The following is a 17,496-nucleotide window of genomic DNA, read 5'->3' as shown; positions in this document are numbered from 1 at the left end:
TACAGAAACCTTGAGGTGTACTGACATTTATACGACTGTTACATAAACTTTCATCATGCTCCACCTCTTACTCCCATTTTTTTTAAATGACATGAGATCAGTATATGAAAGAAGATTTTTTTATAGGTTCACACAAGTTACTTTGATCGTTCATCTGTAGTGATAAAAATGTGGTGACTGCTTCTTACTGTAAGACAAATCTAAACATTTAAAGGACTCAAGAAAAACAACTGATTAAAAAAAATATATCTAATTTTGTCTAACATCCTGCAGCCAGAAATAGTTACCAATCCAAGAATGTGGTTTTTCCTTACAGAGCAAGTTCACACTTTATAAAACATGCTGTGAGAGTGCACCTTTATTCTGCACCATACCTGAAGGGCCATGGTGTGGTCGCAGAGGAAGCTTTGGTATTTCAGGGGCACGTGGAGGCTCTCTTTGGGCCGGAGGTAAACCCTAGGACCTGGAGCACCCTGCTCCGAGTGGAACATGTTTTCCTCCAGCGGGGTAGGAGTTCTGGTTAGCGCTTTGAAGTAACGCCACTCCTCAGTGTTTGTGATGACACTGGATGAAAAGATTAAAGGCCACAATTGAGATGAAAGGAGGCTCTTACATATTTTTAAAGAGATCCATCAGGGGATCAGAGCTGGACTTGTTACGTGGACAAGATCCCTCATTGCAGAATACTACAGCGTTTATTACAAGCTATGACGAGATTGTGCCGAGAGGAATATAGAAGAATAAACCCTATGCTGAAGATTCAACTAAAATCAGGTGCAAAAAATTAATGTAGAGAAGAAGAAGCATTAAGTTGTCATTTGATTGTATATTTAGAGTCAACCGCCATCACTTTTTAAACTATTGTAATTATTGTATTTTTTAATTATTGAAGTAAATGTCTCATCTAGATAAAGCCGTCTTTTTCAAGAGTGGCCAGACCAAGCGATTGGAGAGCATTGTAACAACCACCCACAAATCCCACAGCACACAAGTGAAGCAATATCCAGTTCATAGAGATAGGAAGATCGAGGTCAGAACAGTGACAGACCAAGAATACAAATTTTTCAACCTTAAAAAAACTGACTTCAAGCCCCCAATAATACTCCACTCTGACAATTTTATGTCCTTCTGTAGATTATTCTAGGTGACAGGGGAAATATATTTATAGTGGAACTAATGTGCTCATTTCCAGCTCCATAATTTTAGTCTTGGATTGAACAAGAATAGCTTTGCATGATTCATAGTTTCCCCCAGAAAAGCTAAATTTATCTAAAACCAGGCCCTGGGGCAGTCCTTCATTTTAACGACAATTTAGCTTTACCATTAAGATCACACTCCCTTTAAGCCAGATTTGTTCTGATTGGCTGCCCCTTGCAAACAGAAGGTCCAAACAGCACGCGGTTGGTTCAAGAGCTGTGTGCCTGAGATGACCATATTAGGCATATCTGCTCTCAGTGACGTATTACAGAGATAGAAATAATAATAAAAAAAAAATTCCTTAAACAGAGTGCTTAGATAAGTACGAAAACTTTGGGGAACAGAGCGTGCATGCATATATGCTAGCATAATGATCTGAGACTCGTTTCAAGGCAAAAGTAAAAAAGAGAGAGAAGAACCAAAGATCCTTTACATACTGACCGCACCGTTAAGACACCTATTTGCATATAAATCCCACAGAGCACTAAACGTTCACCCCCCTTCACTTTCTGAGCTAAACAGAAAAAATAATACTGACCTCTCACACTTACAACCTGAATCTCGCAATGTAAATTTCACTGCAGTGCAAGTGACCAAAATTTCACAGCCAAGAGTTACACCGCTTGCACACAATTCGTTGCTTTTAATTATCAACAGTAGACAGGGGGAAAGGTGTACAGGGCTCAGTGAAAGTCTCCCTTCTACTCCTCAACAAATGGATTTCCAGGGAGAAAAGTCAGGCGCAGATAACACATTCCAACCAAGGGAGGTCTGCCTCTATGCTTTCCTCTTCCCTTGAATGCAAAAATTTCACACACAAATGCATAAAGAGGAGTGCTGGTTTAAACTTCAAAGGTTTCAAGCCACAGGCATGGAGAGGGAAATGTCTCTCAATAGGAGAGTGAGTTTATGAATTTTTCAGGGCCCCACCTCGCTAACATTAAGGAGAGATGCAACAGGCTATTCTATGAAAATTATTTGGCTATTCCCACCTGTGCACTTGAAATAAAGGATTTTGCCTCCGGCTCATCCCGGCAGTGTTTGTCCACCTGAGCCTCAAACAAAGACCACAGGCTGATAACGCCTTTAAAAAAAATAGAAAAATGGAATGAGGTAATGAGGAAAAACAGGTTGAGAGTAAAAAGGGAGAAGGAATAAAACGAAGACGATTATTAAAAGGACAGCAGGAGAGAAGGGTCGAGAAAGCAGAGAGGAACATGGATAATGACAGCGTGAAAAGTAATGAGATAGAAAGCAGTTGGATGAAGCAGAATTCTTTCTGTCTCTGTTAGCCACCAGTCTTGGCTCACGCTGGGCTCTGTGAGGCCAAGTGTGAAAAGTAGCCATGAAAATGGATGGCAACAGGTAGCAAACCTTTCCTCCATGTCAAGAGGAGCCTCTGGGCTTGAAACCACTGCAAACATCAAAGCCACAGCTAGCCTAGCCTGCCACTAAGTACTCTCCTTTCAAAGTCTGACGCTCAAATTTCGGTGAAAGGTTAAACTTGTTTTTTTCTTGTTTGCTCCTGCAGAACAAAGAGCTGACCCGGGGACCGGTTTACATTTTCAAGAAAGCTCCTTGTCAATTATTTGGCCACAATATAAACAAGGAAGTAGGTGCAGAGTAACTCCAGTGCAATGGCCAAACTGCAATTCATAGAGTGCGGGAAAACACGGTCATTCAGGCCAGTGTTGTTGTTTTTGTACACCTTCCGTCCCTTTAAAGACACTAAAGAGGACTACTGTGAGTAATACTTAACCTCACAGTTAAGGAAAACTGTATTGGCTGTTATATACATTAAACAGTATATGGGTAAAAGATGAGGGCACCAATTCTTTGTAATTTGTCATCAAACTATATTTCATCCATGAAGCTTTCCTGTAGCATTTAAAGTTTGTGATTACTTCCAGCATCTGGTTCACCTTATATTAATGTGTCTTGTTTTTTATGTCCTAATTCCTGTGTATAGAAAGTGTATACAGTGTATACATTTGTGTTAGCCTATGACAGGCTGTTATTTGTACTGAAGACAAATCATACTAACACAATGAATGCAGCAATACTAACTATATAGATTACTTTCTAAGAACCGTCATCCTAAAAGAGCAGCTTGTGGGAAAGGTGTTTTTTTTGTGTGTGAACAAAGAGTTTAAGATCTGTCAAAGAAAACAAATTTATCAATCAGATTTCCGTTTCCAAATAACATTAAGGACAGAACTTGCAACAAAACTATGTGACAGTCCAGTATTTCCTGCAACATGTTAAAGAACACAAACGACTGAAATGAACCCAGTTAATATTGATTTTATATAAATTTCCCTCTTGTGTCTGTGGAAACAGCATTCACATGTACATTACAATAATCCATATCACAGCGCTGCTTATCTATGATTAAATACCAGTTTTATAAAATGAAAATGTGTCATTAGCAGTGCCTTGCATAGTGCACTATGCATTTGTTTCATAAAAAGGGGCTGCAGGAAAAGCGCATCCAATGCTGGCGCTTGCTCGTTAATTTACACATTTCAGGGCTCTTGGTAGAGGTGACAGACGGTTTGGTGTAAAGTGTCACATCGTCTCATCAAGAAATGAATAAACTAACAGAGTGCTAAGCCAGCAAGAGGACAGATGCAGGGATTGATGACTCTCAATTAGACCTGCTAGGCCCGGTGGCCGGGCTAATGCCATAATGAGTCATCCAGAGCGCACTGCAGCATTTGTTGATCAATGTGATATATCCTAATCCAAGCTCAGGCATGAGCAGAATCACTAACAAAAGACTCAAAGAGAGGGGATTAACTATGATGCTAACTGAAGGAAACAAACACCAGAATGGGTGATTCAGGAAACATCAGCCATAATGGCTGCTATGGGCAGATTAAAGAGGGTATTTAGCATCTCTCGAACATAATGTGTGCCTCTGTGTCAAGTGATTGTGCTGTGGAAGGAATAAAAATATTATTTTTTCATGGCCAGACAGACATGAAATTACGCAACATTGTTTGTTACACCCAGAAATATGGTGGTGTTCTGTGGTCTAGACATACACTAAAGTCAAAGCCAGTCCCCTTAATTAGAGATTGACTGAGATAGGATTTTTAAGACCAAATGAAGGTGTCATTCTAAACAGCATCATGGCAATGTAAAAATGCCACTGATGCAACAATTAGTAGTAAAATTCCTGTCCTTTTAACTTTAAACTTTCTTGATATTCCTCAGTCAGCTGTAACCATAACTGCAGGGCAAAGTGGAAGCATTCGAGACTAAAAACAGGACTCCTGTAATAGTAAAGTGCTGATTGTTGTTAAGATCTTATCTTATGTTAATGATTTCACAGCTATATTTAGAAATGATCTCAACATCTACCAAACATTTACCATAGAAACCAGTGGTGTGAATGATGTCACTGTTATCTTACTGTAACAAAGCAGATGATCGTCATGATTCTCTCATCCCCCATCCTCCAAGAATTACAAGTTACAGGTTATCCACTGCAGTATATATAACTATGTCAGTGCATCATAATACTGTAGATCTGTTGAAGTGACTGCACGTACTGTAGGTCAGACTTGTGCTGTGCTGAATGTAACTCAGGAGAACCTGTTGAGATTTGGGTGATTAGGGTGTGTAATTAGACATGAAGTCAACACATTCAAATACTGTCAGAGTTTTGGAAAGGAGAGGTTGAAAGGTGCTTACGTACATGAGAAACTGTGAAATGTTAAAACATAATGTAATGCACTACACTGAAAACTTTAGATTTTTAACTTTTTTGATAAAACAACTGAAATGTGGTCAGAAAAATGGGTTCTTTTTTCTCCGGCAGAACACAGACACTGGCAGAGATCATCATTATGTATAATTAGCAAATGTAGTAATGTGGAGACCTGGTCGATGTTAAGTTATGTAAAACAGAGCACCTGCGTGAGATTCACACAATAGGGTTGAAATTGCAAAAAGCAGAAAGGAGGGGTGGCAACAAGTGCCCAGCAAATTAAACACATAAGCATCTTAATAATGAAATTAATTATCTTTAATACATTTTAGGACAGTGCAGCAAACACTGTTAATATAATTATAATAACTTCCTCAGACTAAAGTGCCTGCAGTACCTCTGAAAGTAAAGAGTCAAGCCAAAAAGTCTTTATAATCATGCAATGCTCATCTTATTATCATTGCAATAATCACATCCCATGTCTTGTGCAAAAGACTGCCCATTATTTAATCTTGCTTATAATGAATAATCCAGCTAACCTTACTGATATATTACTGTGGCCAACAATGCAGCAACTGCTCCAAACTTCACCCCAAACCGGAAGCAACTGGATCAGGCTAACATGATAATGCATGTACAGAGAATGCCCACTGATGTAAAAAACCCAATTTCAAGTCCTAAAAATGTAATAGATGAAAACCCGCACACCAGCACACACCTACACGTACATGCATCATTTCAAATCAGTGAGCAATATGTGACTCAGACCTGCAAAAAATACACAGTCACACAATCAAACCTCTTCATGAATTTATCACATAATCTTCCCATTGTTGACGTATCACCCTTTTAGAAGCATATTTACACATATAACTGTGTATATACCTAATTAACAACAGCTTTTGGATGATGAGATTCTTAATCATTCTTAAAACATTTCGAGTTGCATCACAATTTGGTTGCTTTAAATTTCTTCACAGGAAACAATTTTCAGATTTAGGTTCACGTTTAGGAGGTTTTTCTCCCCCAACTACATAAGAAATAAATGTCTTAAAATGCTTCATAAGCAACACGAGCTTTTATGAAACATATAAAGAGGGTAAGCATGCAATCATGTTTTGTTCCGTACATTAACAGATGATCTTGATAAAGATAGTCAAATCAGAAACATGGCAGCCAGCAGCTGTCATAGTTTTTCTTTTCTGCCTTTATTTCTTTCATGTAGTCATTCATTCAGTCTGGTTTTCATCTTCTTACAAAACCATCTTCTCCCTCTTCAGACTCGCCACTCTCACCTGCCCTGCTTTCCTGCCTGCATCACCTGATCTTCCCTGGCCTCTGATCACCAGGAGCCACTTCACTAATCAACCCTGCAGGATATATACCCTAAGCTCGCAACTGCTACTCTGCCAGATTGCTTCTGTGCTCTTTGCCGTTGCTTTCCAGAAAACTTTTTTGCACCTCATGCCTTACCTGCTTTTAGGACCTTGTTATTTTTGAAGTAAAGCTTGCTTTTTCCCCCCACTTTTACATCCTGCTCTGGTTTCATTGTAACTAAACTATCTTTGGCAGTATCTACTGCAAAAAAATCATAACACTTATGAAATTTGCTCTCACCTCAAAATGATCAAGTGGTATTTTGGCACATTACAAGCACTGTAAGGTATCCGAAACCATGCAAGATTTGATTAATGTTTGCAAAATCTAAAGTCCTCATTTTGTCTGATGTGTTAGAAGCAAGAAAAATGGACGAGCATAAGAATTTGAGTTTGAAGAGCAAAGGCTGGCCTGTGTGGTCCGATCCAGCAGACGAGCTATATGCTCAAATTGCCAAAAAAGTTAATGTTGGCTGTCAGAAAGATGCCAGAATTTACAGTGAATCACGGTTTATTCCCACCCACCTCACCACTCTAAACTGTGTTCTAAATAACCCTAATCACTCAGGCCACTAACACAGAGACTCTACACTCAGACATGTCCTGTTGCATTGCTTCCAAGCACTTTGTTCTCCAATGTGTGCCTTTCTCTTGTTTTGTATATATTCTTCTTAGCTGTACATATTTCTTTTGTTTGCTACTTATTCCTGCTGTCTTACTATTTATATTTTACTTTTGCACGGAGCATGGGGCACCTATTTCGTTGTTGAAGTACACGACAATAAAGGTCTGTTCCATTCTATTCTATGTTGCGTATTGGGTTGCATAGCTGCAGACCAGTCCGGGTGCCCATGCTGATGCCAGTCCAACAGCACAAGCACCAACAATGGGCACATGACCATCAAAACTGGACCACAGAGCAATGAAAGAAGGTGGTCTGGTCTGACGAATCATGTTTTCTTTTGCATCATGTGGATGGCCAAGTTTGTGCAGTATGGGAATAAGGCAAGCCATCGGACGCAGTGTGATACTTTGGGCAGTGTTCTGCTGGCAAACCTTGGGTCTTGCCGTCCATGTGGATGTTACTTTGACACACACCACCTACCTAAGCATTACCAGAGAGCATGGACACCCTTTCATGGAAACAGTATTCTCTTATGTCCGTGGCATCTTTCAGCAGGATAATGTTCCCTGCCACAAAGTAAAAGAATGGTTTGAGAAGCAAAATGAGATTGAGGTGTTGACTTAGTCTCCAAATTCACAGGATCTCAATCCAGTCGAGCATCTGTGGGACGTGCTGGATAAAACAAGTCTGATCCATGGAGTTCCCACCTCTCAACTAAAAGGATCTATTGCTAACATCTTGGTGCCAGATACCACAGGACACCTTCAGGTGCCAGTGGAGATGCATCGACAGATGAAGGCTGTTTTGGCACAGTAGAAGGACCAATGCAATATTGAGCAGGTGGTCATAATTTTATGCCGGATAGGTATAATTTGTAGACACAGATTAAAGCCTGTGTTTGAGGAAAAAAAGTTTCAATTCAAAAAAAGCAAAAAGCATATTTTTTATCAAACTGTCCCGGTTTTGTGCATGCTTGTTCATGGTGCATTATGCATGGTTTTACTGCAACACTTAAATAACTCAAGTCATCATTAATGCCATGAGTGTCAGCTGTAATTTTCATACCATGGCAAGTAAAAATGTGTGCTGAAAAAAAGACATTAAAAATAATAATTTGAACCACACTGATAGTTGAAAAATATTACCAAGACAAAGACAATCACAAGTCTATGAAAAGAGTGTAGGGATGGCATTTGCAATTAATTACGCCCTAATGATGATAATATGAAGGAATAAGGATTCAGCACACCACTTGTTACCTTTTATACACAACAGACTTGAAGCCATCAATTAAGATTTTTAAAAAGGGTGTAGAAGGCCATCTTCTTTCTTCCTCTTTGTTAATGATGGCTCATATCTCAAATTTTTCTGCCCTCACCACGTGGTAATAACGGCAGTATCTGATACTAATGCTGATGACGTAAATGTTTAAGGGATAGGTGGATAGCCTAAATGTGTGTACCCTTTTGGATGGGATGTGTTTCACAGTGAGGAGTGTCAAGTGTGAACACAAAGCATCATTTCCTAAAGCAGCATGTAAATAGGTTCCAAAAACATCATCTCCAGAGCTTTACTGTCACCTACGGAAACACATTCAGAAAGTGTGAACACAGTTTCACGGTGGAGCAAGGCTAGTTATAGTTTGATAATCGAAAACACATACAGTATAGAAAACACATGTTCACAGTTGGTGTGCTAGAACAGGGGCAAACCTATAAACTTGTAAAATCCATTTAATTTTAAAGATTGAAACACGAGCTTTTTGGTCTATGAGAGTGGGAAATATAATTATGGCAGCACATAAAGGGTTAAAAATAGGACATTAGTCTGACACCACCTCACAGACAGCTCACAGTTTACAGGATCTCACCTTAGCTCAGGGTCATCGCTGTGAATGGTGACCGTCTGTGGCACATTAAATGGATTCTTAAGGACAAACTCCATGTACTCTGCAGAGCCCAGGCTAGCATAAAGCAGGTGCTGGGTGGTGATGGCCTGGCTCAGCATGTTGGCGATGCTCTCTGCTTTGCTCTTGGCTTCACTGGGATTGGCCAGCTGGGCTTTTTTAGACTGAGCCTGTTACCAAAGAAAAATAGCAAAAGGCTAAAAAACAATTCAGCACTCGGCTGCAAACTACCATAATTATTACCAACGCAGTTGACAGAGAGGGACTTCATTTTTGATCTACCTTGCGTGCTGAAGTTTGCATACACATCATTTTTGTTAAAAAGAAATATCCTAACCAACATAAGGTGTACTCACTCACTTTACCTAAACTTTTGCACAGTTTAAAGTCTCCCAACTCTTTACACTGACTTTTGCATTTTCCCAGATCACAGCAGTCATTTTGAGTCCAATGTTACCATAACTGATGACATTTAAAAAATGATCCCAAGGTTGCAGTAAAACAGAGTTTTTAAACATGACATTTCTGATAAGAAAGAAAAGAACGCTCGACTGAATAGCCTATGATTACATGTCATAGATGTGTACAAGCTTTAAAGAATGCTTTCAGAGCAGGCAAACATTCCTTTGGAGCCAATGACCTTTTCAAAATCAGTTTATATTTTCTTAAGCGAAATGAGATAGATCCAGACTTTTATCAGTGCTATAACACTGAGAACTGATCATTGTAATTGATGTTTATTCTCAAACATTAAACTGGTAAAAAAAAAAAAAAAAATTCCAAAGCTGATGGAAAAGATGTTTTTTTCATCCCTGACAAATATGCCATTATAAATTTAATGTAAAAACTTTTATAAAGCTCATAATGCCCGTTAGTAAATTGGTCCAAAAAAATAAATTAAAGACCTGAACTTCAGCTTGCCAAAACACAATATTGAAATTTTCCACGGGTTTAGTCCTCTAAAATGATCCCCAGCATCAACCTGGTCAAATGACGGTTGAGCCCAGAAAGAAAGTTAAATCCAAATTGAATTTGAAGAAAGAACTCAAAAAATATGGTTCCAGTGACGCGAACAGGATTGAGTTATATTCCAAATTGTAATAGCTGTTACAAAGCTGTGAAACAAGCAGATCACAAGGTCTTACCACAAGAAGAAAAAGCCTGCACTCATGGGTGAAAAAAATGCAAGTTGTCACAAACAGTTAGTTAAAGTCAAGTTCTTCTAACAAAGACATCATGATGTTAAATGTCTTCATTATGGACCTAGGATGTTAAAGCTGCATTAAAGATGACTTAACAGTTCCAACCATCCCTTAAGACTATGCTCATGACAAGTGTCATATCAGTCTTGTGTATGTGTTACAACCTATCCTGACAGCGTGCCCTTTAACCTCCTGTGCTTTTGTGACTGTGAGGAGAACTCTGAGACATGTTTCGGAGCAAGAAAGCAGGCTGTTGTTGTGCCTCTGTTGTCTTTCTCAGATATCAGTGAAGAAGACTCAGAGGGACAGATTATTGCAGCTCAGCTTTAGATAGGAGCTATTTTTGGCTCACTGTGGACTTAAAGTGCAATGTTTGACCTCACCGCAACCTTTGCCGTTTTAGCATCTTCGCTGGCCTCCCGCTCGCGCACTGCAGCCATGCACTTCAGCTTTCGGTCACTGTCATCAGGTTTGTTTAGGCTGTTCTCCTTGGGCACGACACCGTCAGCTCTGATCCCGCGTCGGAACAATGGCACCCGATCCTCATTTATCGGCAGTCTGTCTGCTTGTGCAGTGTTCCTCGCTGTGAAGTAGAAACAAGCTGCAATCATGAATATATTTACTGAACAGAGTGGAGTCTAATCTCTTAGCCATTTTGACCATATGTTCTAAAACCCCTCCAAATGTCCACAAGAGAGAAGCGCTGACAAATTAAAGTATTGTTGGAACACAAGAAAGAACAGCTTGTTTACAGAAAACAGTCCAGTCAAACAACTGGCACCGCTACAACTGGGCCAAAGCCCTGCTGCTGGGAAAACAAACTCACTCTCTCCTCCTAAATTATCTTTCACCTCCACGGTCATGTGTACTCTTCAAGGACTAAAACACCTAATTAAAATATCAAATTCATCTACCAGTCACCAAATAATCCATCCTCATTTGGACTGGATCATGCAAATTACCCGACTGTTTACACGAGAATTTGCCTAATCCTGCACTTTGAATAACACTCAGACATTAACAAACTTTAAGTGAGAGCTGCTTAAACCATATTTTTGTTATCTAGAACAGCTTTACTCTTCCAACATTCGGTTTGGAGCCAAGTGATGGAGCTCGCATCGCAGCAATGGGAAGATAAACCCAGACTGACTGAAATTGGCCACAAATCTTAAACAGAAATGGGCTGTTTTCAGTGCGAAGAAAAAAAGCAAGTAGTACATCAGGAAGTGAGGGTGAGAAATGGGGAGACCGAGGGGGGGAAAAGAGAGAATGACAGAAAGAAGACATGAGGTTTATGTAAAGTAGTTTATTTAAGCTCTTCAAGAATATTACCTATGGTAATTGGAATGCATCAGACATTAGACTTGGATTAATTCCTTAAGCATTCATCAGATGGTTTTCAGGATCCTCTGAAAACTATTCTTCTGCTTTATTTTGTACTCCTTGTAATGCTTCGGGTTTTGCATTGCATTTGTTGTTAGATATACATCACCTCACTGGTCATAGTGCCTCTGAAATTACTTGTATTTGCTGTGTCACTTTGATAAATAACAGCCTGATGGGATATCTGACTCCCTTTCTGTTTTCTACTCCCACTATCACTGTTCTTCTCTGAACCAGTGTCGTTATCAAAGAGGCACTGGCCTGACAGTCACCTAACCTGATAGTGTCCAGCTATACTGGTTCCTTCACAGCCACGGGCAGGCAGAAGTGGGACAGGGATGGTGAGATACACGCACGCACGCACGCACGCACGCACGCACGCGCGCGCACGCACGCACGCACGCACACGCACACACACACACACACGCACGCACGCACGCACGCACGCACACACACACACACACACACCACAGTGCAGCTGCTCTGTTCACAGGTGCTTACTGTTAACTGGCTGACTGGACTCCAGTGAAAGCAATTATTGCGCTGAAAGTGTTTAAATGGCACAAGAAGGTGGAGAAGAGTTCAATTTAGGAGAGACAAGAGGAGTCGGAGAGGTTGCGGTAGTTAGAGAGGTGCGATAAAGGTAAGACTGTGAGCAAGCAGTGAACAGACTGTGTTTGCACAGTAACAAGAGCTGTGAATACATGATTGCAACAGTTTGTGGAATACATGTTAGGCGAACCTGTTCATGAATTAATTATGAAACATATTTTATATACACAAAATGTTTGCTGCTACCTCCAAACGCATTAGAGTGTCTTTGTGTATCAGTATGTGGTGTGCACGAAGCAAATGTTTTAAGAAGTGTGATGAAATTCTTTATACTATTCTAAGCAACTGGCTGATTTGCAGCTTGCTTTTAATCTGTTTTTTTATCCGTGTGTGTGTGCGCGCGTGTGTGTGTGCCAGTCATTCACATTTGAGGACAAATTTAGGAATCACATACCAGTTGACTCGTGATGGTTTGTGTAATTGAGGAAAAAATTGGTTTCCCCAGTGTGTTTCTGCCTTTACTTGGAGTGTGCATACACACACACACACACACACACACACACACACACACACACACACACACACACACACACACACACACACACACACACACACATAAAACACAAACAGGACTGTGGCTAGCCACCAGAGACGCTTCTGTAAGCTCAATTAGTTTGAAAATTGAGTGGTTCTGTGGTGCAGCCAAGAGAGAATGTGAAATAGATCTGGTTGAGCTGATCAAGGCACAAACATGGTCACTGCCAAAATAAAAGACACTAATTACTCTGTGGCATAAAATACTCAGTAACCTACATGTGCTTAGACATGCACAGAACTCTAAACAGAGAAAAACAGGAAGAAAAAAACAAACAAAAGCAAAATGCGGTGTGTTGTGGAATAAAATGCTTGCCATTGAGCTGGAGGATGTTCCTGCTGGACAGACTTCCTCCACTGAAACCGCTGGTGACTTCACAAGGCGTGATGATATGCAAGAGAGACTGCATCACGTCTGCTGGCCTCTTTCTGCCAGAGTCTGCAGGGCACCCTTTAGGACAAACAGCAGCTTTTAGTTCTATATACTGACATACGAAACACCTTTGAAAGAACTTTGATTCAGTAACTCTAACTAGCAACCCAGTTATTAACTAAAAAAGGAGGGCTGTACAGTCATTGTGAGACCAGCTCCATCTGTGCTGACCTTCACCTTCACTATTATCTCTTACATTTTTAACACTTGCTTTATCTACTGTCATGGCATTCAAATGGCATTGTGTACATACACTGTTTTTCAATTTATTATGCAACAGTGAAACAACTATACGTAACAACTGTTTCAATGAAAGTTTTACGTTTAAAAAAAACATATTTCAACTGATATCTCAGTTCTTATGTAACATAGGAACCCAGAAATACCTTTTTGAACACCTGAAACATAGAGTATATAGTGCAATGTCTTGCAAGAGGCATGAAAGTATAACATCAATATTTTGCAAAAGCTGACAAGAAATTATCAACCTTTAAAAATCTCCAGATGAATTTGGCAACACTGGTGAGATTAAGGCTTATTGAATAAAGCTCAAATAAATCAGAATTATAGGAATTAAAGGAGTACAGAACAAGTCACTATTTAGCAGCAAACGGTTGTATGAGACTGCTGTAGTGTCTCTGGATTGCTGAGAACCTCTCAAGGCAGGATCCTCCACAGTCTGGCAGCTGTGCAGAAAGCTGCAGTTATGTCATCCTTAGCCAAAGCTCATAAAGGGAGATTTTTGCTCAAAAGTCATCTGGCTCTGAAATACAGAAAGATTGCATGATACTTTCCAAGAGATGGAGCTCTGAATATTTTGAGATACGCTACTCTGTCCAGTCAAATGATGTAGATGTTTTTGGAGTGGCCGAGTCGATCCCAGATCCCAGTCACAGACAATGATGTTAAAATGCCCAAGTTTATAAAGAAAAAACTGTTTGTGTTAACTCTTAATTACCTCTTCAAAACTACTGTAAGGGTGGTGTTTAATTAAGGTATTAAAGCTAAAGTTGTGCCTTATTGGTGGTATGGTCTGTTTGAATGACAGGTGGATGCTGACACAGGCCATTAGCTGCCTGCTAGCTGTCACCTCCACTAATTTGACACATTGAACTGAACCCCCTGATAACATATGTGGTGTTACTTAGCACTAATCAGCAGGTATCTGTGTCTGTGCAACACACCCATACTGTCCATCTTTTACAAACTCTCTATGATTCAACCTGGTGATTTACTACTGTGTATAAAACGAAATGTCATTAGTGCTGCAGCATCAGGGTATACTCATTAACTCCCTCTATGAAGTATTTTGTCAGACAGCGTGTTACATTTCATGTCTGTCACTTTTCATTTAGCATTTATTTGAGCTAGTTGTGGCATTCTTTTTTTTTTTTAATAATTGCATCATTATTTCTATATTGTGCTTAATTTTTTAGTATTACATAAAATGTCACAGCAGCAGTAGGAAACGTTTCCACCATTATGTTTATTGCTGCAAGCAAGCATAGTTCATCTCTGTCCTGCTGAAAAGCAAGCTTTGGCTGGTTGGGGTATGCATACAACAGGCTGTGAATAGAAGAGATTAGCATTGTGTTTACACTCACATTCTTCTCCTTTGCGCAACAAATTCAACGTAAAATGCATCTCCACTCTTTAAAAGTTGTTGTGTTTGTCCCATATCGCCAAGAGCTGGGATATAGTAAATAAAATAACGGTCCTCCTTGTGAATAACCTTCGTTCATGGCACAAAAAACTGTGCCAATAAAGAAACTTACTCGAGATATCTCACAATACTACAAAACCTACAATAGCAGTGACTTGCAGATAAGGCTACTGCAATTTTTCTCCAACATTTAAGATGTACTGCACACTTTATTTATGAAGTCAATATTTTATCAGTCAAGTTTTTTTTAATGCTACAATAACAATTTTGGAGATTTTTTTTTCTTTGTTTTCAGTTAATCACATGTTATGTGCTTAGAACTGTATCAGGAGCACAACAAAGGCATGCAAGCACAGTCATCTCTTATTGTTTCTCTGGAGGCTAAAAAGAAAGGTCTGAGGACATATCCTCTATGTTTACGATAAAACAACGACAAACAGATTTAAGTTCTCTTTAAAGTCACGTGCAAAACAACGCATTTTTCACTGTCGGTGCTGCCAAAGTGAAAACATTCCAGTGACAGTTGAGGGAAGATCAATACATGCAGACAAGCCTACAGTGGTAATTAGTGGCCTGAAATTGCCAGAAAGGTCTGGACACAAAAAGCTGGCAACACGATGCTGATGGATGGGTTTGTTGGCCTCTGTCTGGTTTGGCTGAGTGCTGGGTGTCAGTGATGAAGTAAGACACGTGAACACAGAGCAGTTAAATATCACCTGGAACTATCTGCCAGTATTTCTGGAATGGGGACTGGCCACAGATTTACACAACCTTATTCTAAAGAATTCTTAGATAAAGAAAAAAAAGATCTCTCACTGTATTAGTCTTGTCATCACATCCGCTCTATGTTCAGGATAGTTTGAATAGCTCAGTTGACAGTTTGGAAAAAACAGTCCCGGGAGTATTCAACCTGCTGTAATTGTGTCCTCTTTTTGTTTCCAGGATGGCAAAAACATAACTTTTCCCTCTTTTTAACAGGCAAGTGGATAAATAAGTGCTTCATGGTGCACTTGTAGCAGGACACTGAATGATGGTCAATATTACAGTTTCTCCAAACATTAATTCATCTAGTGCAGAGCCCCTGCAGTATAGCAGCCACGGGAAAGGCTTGTTTACACCTTTGAATGGTGCTTCACATACAAAATGCCCGCTAAGGGAAGTGACGGGTAATTGCACAGAGTCCCAACCAAAACCTACGACCCACCTTCCTAAGAGCATTTTTAAATACCACAGGTCAAATAGTCTTTTACAGGTACAGGCCTCCACTTGGAAACAGTTAGCTACAATTTACAACACTTGACTGAAGAAGCAAGTCAAATTAAAAGTTTGCAACTGCTTAAATTACAGTGCACTTTGACACGTGCGCTCCCATCACTCCCCTCAGTTTCCAGGCTTTGAGCTGCTTAATTGTATCATAAGAAGTATAGTGTAGTATTTTCTGAGAGGCTGCGGGATACATAATCCAGGATGCTTTCATATGAAATATGGTGAGTGCAGCAATTAAGTGGCTTTACTGCCCAGAACTGACACCTCTGTTAGCTTATAAGAGTTTTACAAGGGTGTGCCAGAAGTACCCTCCAACTCTTTTAGAGACCAACTTCTTCATCAGCAATCTGATAATAGGCGGCAGCTAAATGAGTAATGGGGAGCTGGTATTGCCATGCAAACAGACACAGACAGCGTAGCTCTGCAGATTAATGGGTGAGGTGTCTGCCGTCCCAATGCGTTCTTCTCATCATCCATCACCTTTCCCTGGCCACACGACTTAGCCAAATGTATTTGTTTTCAGCAGTGTTTCCCAAATATTACAGTAAAGACGTCATCATCATCACCATCACATCATCATCTACGATCAGTTACGCAGCTGTGTAGAGCTCCTTCCCAAAACCTTCATTATGGACCCTTTGTTTATGTCAAGAATGGCTTTGCTGATCGACAGAATTACACAATAAACCATCAAGAAAGTGATAAGATGAACACCGAGTGCTACATGTCTATAATAAAACAAATGGACTGATGATGAACCCAATTATGATCCTCTGATTTAATCATTCAGTCATTTTAATTAATTGGCTATCGCTACAACCATCATTAAGCCCAACAGATAATACCTACTTAAGTGCGTCTTCTGGTTGACGTGGGTGTCGTATTATCTTTTTTTCCTACCTGCTGAATCACAGTGGCAGATTATTAAGACAGAGCTCGCGGTCCTCAGTACTTAATTACAACGTGATACTCCAGGTTTGTGCTGCAGACAGAAAGTCAGCACAGCGTCTGCTGCTTCACGTTGTCTGTATGGAGGAGAGTAATTGTGAACAAAGTGCCAGGGGGCTGAACTCTATCAAATTTATTGACTGCCTCTCGCTGTTGCATGACAATAACCCTTCTCTGGAGTAACCCACCTGCCCGCCCTCATTGCTCTGCTGGCAGTTCTAGAGGTTAAGGCCACAACAAACCACTGATTTACTGGGCCCCAGAACAAATGGGAGCAAGCACCAAGGGGGTTTCAAAGTAGCCTGCAATATTCGATTTCTTCTGCCTCCCCGTTCCAGGCCACTGACCTTTCAGAATAAGCAGATATTCTCTAACCTCAAGGCTAAAAGCAAGGCATATGAAGTCAGCCGACTACAAGAGCCTTTAATGAGCAGATATACTGTTTGTGCGCCCCCGAGGGAAGTCACCTATAGCTAAACTAATTGTTAGGTAAATTTCCCGGATATTTTGTTTCACTTGTGCCAGCTTCGGGCAGAAATCTATCGACTTGTTCCTGCTGTAGCAAACGGTCTCTCCAGGGCTTATCAGGCGGGTGCAGATGAGGAGCACTGTGGTCTGGAGAAGGTTCTAATCTGT

At 40.2% G+C, this 17,496-nt stretch overlaps 1 protein-coding gene across 3 annotated transcripts in view; it reads right to left on the bottom strand.

Annotated features, from left to right (window-relative positions):
- Positions 1-17,496, bottom strand: part of nphp4 (nephronophthisis 4) — a 184,374-nt gene that overhangs the window by 17,542 nt on the left and 149,336 nt on the right. For all 3 annotated transcript variants that reach the window (XM_085394895.1, XM_085394896.1, XM_085394897.1), the window contains 4 exons: positions 12,867-13,001; positions 10,405-10,604; positions 8,784-8,989; positions 375-564 (listed from right to left, as the gene is read on the bottom strand). In XM_085394895.1, the coding sequence (XP_085251021.1) occupies positions 375-564; positions 8,784-8,989; positions 10,405-10,604; positions 12,867-13,001 (731 nt within the window). The remainder of the gene's footprint in view (positions 1-374; positions 565-8,783; positions 8,990-10,404; positions 10,605-12,866; positions 13,002-17,496) is intronic.

This window comes from Rhamphochromis longiceps, linkage group LG20 (genome assembly GCF_057381845.1).
Source record: "Rhamphochromis longiceps isolate RC_006_pf linkage group LG20, R_longiceps_female_GT1.1, whole genome shotgun sequence".
NCBI classification, from domain to species: domain Eukaryota; kingdom Metazoa; phylum Chordata; class Actinopteri; order Cichliformes; family Cichlidae; genus Rhamphochromis; species Rhamphochromis longiceps.
Note: the sequence above shows the minus strand (reverse complement) of the source record. Positions and strands in the feature narration are given on the sequence as shown.